The sequence below is a fragment of the Pelodiscus sinensis genome, chromosome 30 (genome assembly GCF_052426305.1).
Source record: "Pelodiscus sinensis isolate ZL-2025 chromosome 30, ASM5242630v1, whole genome shotgun sequence".
Taxonomy (NCBI): domain Eukaryota; kingdom Metazoa; phylum Chordata; order Testudines; family Trionychidae; genus Pelodiscus; species Pelodiscus sinensis.
In genome coordinates, this window is record NC_143081.1 from 7222042 (window position 1) to 7226042 (window position 4001).

The 4001-nt window shown below is 52.6% G+C and overlaps 1 gene segment (V, D, J or C); it reads right to left on the minus strand.

Moving 5' to 3' along the window:
* Window positions 1-208: 208 nt before the first annotated feature.
* LOC149521089 (Ig heavy chain V region 3-like) lies at window positions 209-1649 on the minus strand. The segment is given in 2 exon segments: window positions 209-1033; window positions 1421-1649. Coding segments are annotated over 2 exon segments (582 nt in total).
* Window positions 1650-4001: the final 2352 nt, after the last annotated feature.

Below are 4001 nucleotides of genomic sequence, written 5' to 3' on the forward strand. Positions count from 1 at the left end.
AAAGGGAATCCCCTGAACTGTCATTCATGCTAAAATTTGACACTTTACATCTGAGTGTAAACAAAGGATCTAGTTATCTTACCCATTACAAAGATAGCTTCCCTAATGATCACCTCTAATATCATTAGCCCACAGACATTCACCTCTCCCCCCCATTCTCCTTCTGTTCTGAAATGTGATTTGTCCTTTTCACATGTGTTCATTTTTTAAAATTGTATCCTTTGGTATATATGGTTGTGACTATTTTCTTCCACTATTTGACCTGAGGAAGTGGGCCTGGCCCACGAAAGCTCATCATCTAATAAACCATCTTGTTAGTCTTTAAAGTGCTACATAGTCCTGTATTTTGCTTTGTCTATAAGGTGCATGTAACATGGTGTCATAATCTGAGGGGTTAACTCTGTATCTAACAAGGCATTGGGTGGAGGTAGGAATTTCAGACTGGAAGAGAGAGGGAAAATCTCTCCTTTGTGTTAAGAGCAGTTTCTTCCAGGTATTAGAGGAGATGGGAGATGCTTCTCTGTCCAAGAACCGACTTCTTAAAATGTGTAAGTAGCGAAAGAGTTAATTTGTGACGTCAGAGCGTTCCATCCTGATGGCCCTTCGCTCTCCTGCGCTCCAGACAGGGCTGTTTGGCGCGTGTCTCTGCTGCCCCCGTGCGGCAGACGCGGGAAGTTCCGCAGCTCTGGTTTGCGTAGGAGCAGCCGCAGGGTCCGTGTCACTGTGTGTCTCGCACAGTAATAGCGGGCGGTGTCCTCGGGCTTCAGGCCGGTCATTTGCAGGTGCAGCAGGTTGTTGGGATTGTCCCTGGAGATGGTGAAGCGGCCCTTGAAGGCCTGAGCGTAATTGATGGAAGATGAACTTGGGTGTATTTCCCCGATCCACTCCAGCCCCTTCGCCGGAGCCTGACGGACCCAGAACATCCAGTAGTCAGTGAAGGTGAAGCCGGAGGCTTTGCAGGAGAGGCGCAGAGAGTCTCCGGGCTTCTTCACATCCCCTCCTGACTCCACCAGCTGCACCTGGGACTGGGCATCTGCGAATAAAGGTAAAGAAAGAAGCGGTAAAAAAAAACAACAGCCGATAATTGTCTGAGCTTCTGACTCTGTTATTTGATCAGGGACAAAAAATACCTTCCAATGCTGTTACAAGGAAAACAGCTGCGACCCAAATTCTCATTGTCTCTAGTGCTGGAGGGGGAAGTTCTCAGGAGACTGGCTGATCACTCCCCAGACCCAGCGGGCTTTGGATTGTCCTTGCGGGTGCAGCCTGGTCTAAGAGAGGGGCAGCCTTAAACAGGAAACTCACTCCCTTATTTGCATATCCCCTCCCTGCAACACCTAATACCGCCTCATTGAACTAGCCCAATTCACCTCCTCGGAGATGCAGAAGGGAGCGAGCCAGGATCTCTCAGGGCGCTCACCTTTACCCTGCACGGCCAGGCTCGGTTCCCTGCTCTGGCGCAGACTTCCTTTTGTCACCCGGGTTAAGGCGCCTTCGCCCAGGTGCATAGCGGGGTTTTCTGAAGCACCGAGCGCCCAACTCCCATAGGTGCGTCGGTGCCAGAACACCCCGGTACAAAGTCCTGGCGTAACCGCACTCGCTGGAGACGACACAAGGACACCCCGACCCCTCGTACCATTGAGGGCGGGGGGGGGATGCTTGGATCGAACCAGCCTGCACAAGGCAAAGGGGGGAATCTAGCCCCCTCCGTGGGGCGACACGTGACCTCCTTGTGTCACAATAGGGGGCGTAGAGGAGGAGCCTTGTCTGGCTGGGAGGGGACCGGGAACGTTCCCGGGTCTCTGAGCCGGGCCATTCTCATGGGCATGTCAGGCCGGCTGGGCCCTGAGCCAGGCAGAGACACGGGAGCTTTGTGAACAACAACCCCGGGAAAAGGCACCGAAGGGTCACAGCCAGAGCCCCCCGCGTGTGACCAATGACCCAGTCCCGAGTGTCTCCTCACTGTGGAAAATCCCCTTCCCCCTGTTAGCGCAGGCGCGGCTCTGCCCTGTCACTGTGTCTCCGGCGCAGCACTAGGGGGCGCTGTTTGCAGCTGTCAGCGCGCGGAGCTGCAGCGAGACCTGGTTCCTGGCGGTGTCTGCAGAGACGGTGACTCCGACCTGTAGCACGTGCGCCCCGCCCGTTCCAGCCCCTTCCCCGCGGCTGCCGGACCCGGTCCCAGGCGGCGCTGGCGTGGAAACCGAGTCTCCGGTGATGATGCAAGTGAGTGTCAGGGACTCCCCGGGCTTCGCCCCTCCCGGGCCCGTTTCCCGCAGTTGCACGTGGGAGAGGGCACCTGGGAGGAAACACGGAAATGACGGGGGGAGCCAGGCCCTGCCCCCTGGGAGCAGGGAACATGTGAAAATGACACACCCTAAAACGGGCCAAAGGGACTGAGGCACCCAACTGCCACTGAATTGCATTGGGATAGGAGCACCTCATGCCCTTAGGCTACCTGGGACATCTCCTCTTCTACAGGCAGTGCAACAGGGATCCCTCCAGTCACATCCCCAATAGCCACGTACTGAAGGGGCCTCCAGCACGAAGAGGAAAATCAGCAGCAGGTTCATCTTCAGTGAAGGTGCAAACTGTGCCCAGCAGCCAGGCCCGGGCAGATCTGTGCCAGGGGGGAAACTGAGGCTCCTACAACCAGGGTCTGGTATTAAAAGGGGAACCCGTCGGGCGGGGATTTTCACATGGGTTTCCCAGAATGAATGGGAAAGGGGCCAGGGTGTGAGCTGAGTCTGCAGAAGGGGATCCCAGCCTGGGTGTAGCCAGACAGACTGCCCCCCCCCATCTCATCCATCTTATTTGCCTCTCTGAGGTTCCTGAAGCATACAGGGCAGAGAAGGAGCAGTAAAATCAGCATAGTCTATGCTGGCTCATCTGATCCTGAGAAGCTGAAAACATAGATATGAAGAGAGAGAGCGATTAAGGCAATCAGCATAGCCATTAAGCTTTGATCTGCTTTGATGCAAGATCAGGATATGCGAGTGTGCCCGGCTGGCACCCATGTTGATACGAACACACAGTCCCTGGGAGAGGAATCCCCCACTGAGAAAAGAATGCCCAGTACTTCCAATTTAGTTATCTCTCTTACAAGTGTAAATTAAGTTCACAACTCCCTTGTAAGAACTGGTCTCACAGCAGACAGACCAGCACTATTTGGCATCACAGATAAGAAAGAGAAATACGTGACCCAAAATGGGTATAAAAGATGGGTCCAGCACACACTCACTTTGAGTGTCATTCTACCCTCTACCTGCTGGTCGGGTTAGGTGTTTGACCTCCCGAGGTTCTATGGGGACGCCCACCTCGTATTTTCATCTTTCCTAGGAATTGAGGGACCGGCCCTGGCCTGACATGCTGGAGTCGAGAGGCACAGAAGGGGGTAAAAATTGTACCTGGATGTGGTCCTCTGTCTTAAGTGTACACATAGAAAGAGTAAGCTGTTACTTGGTACCATTATTTCTATTTTTCTATCTTTATCTTCTTTGTAACCATTTTTAAGATCTATATTTTGCTAGTAGTTAAGAAATAGAGCAATAGCCATTGTAACCATATGATTTATAAGCTTCCTCAATAAACCTATAACTGTTTAAGCTTTAACCTGATTCCTTCAGTTGCTGTAACAGAACCAGGCACAATTTAAAAGAACTTCAGCAGGTCATTAGGGACAGTATAGGAAGAGCTTGGGCGTTTGGATTTGTGTCACACCCAGGTGGCAGAATCCACTGGGGCACCTTTCAGTCTTTCCCCAAGGCTGCCCGCTGCAAAGGAATTACGAATTCTAGCAGCTGAAATCTAAGGTGTAATAAGCTCTTCCTATAAACTCTGGGCATCTGAGAGCCTGTTGGCTGCCCTCTGCGACGGGACCCCGGACCTAGCACTAAAGTCACAGACGTTAAACTATTTTTCGGGGCACCCTCCAGCCTTCTAGGCTGCCCACTGCAATGAGACTTTGTGTCTCAGCAGTTGAAGACTTGGGTGTAACACACACG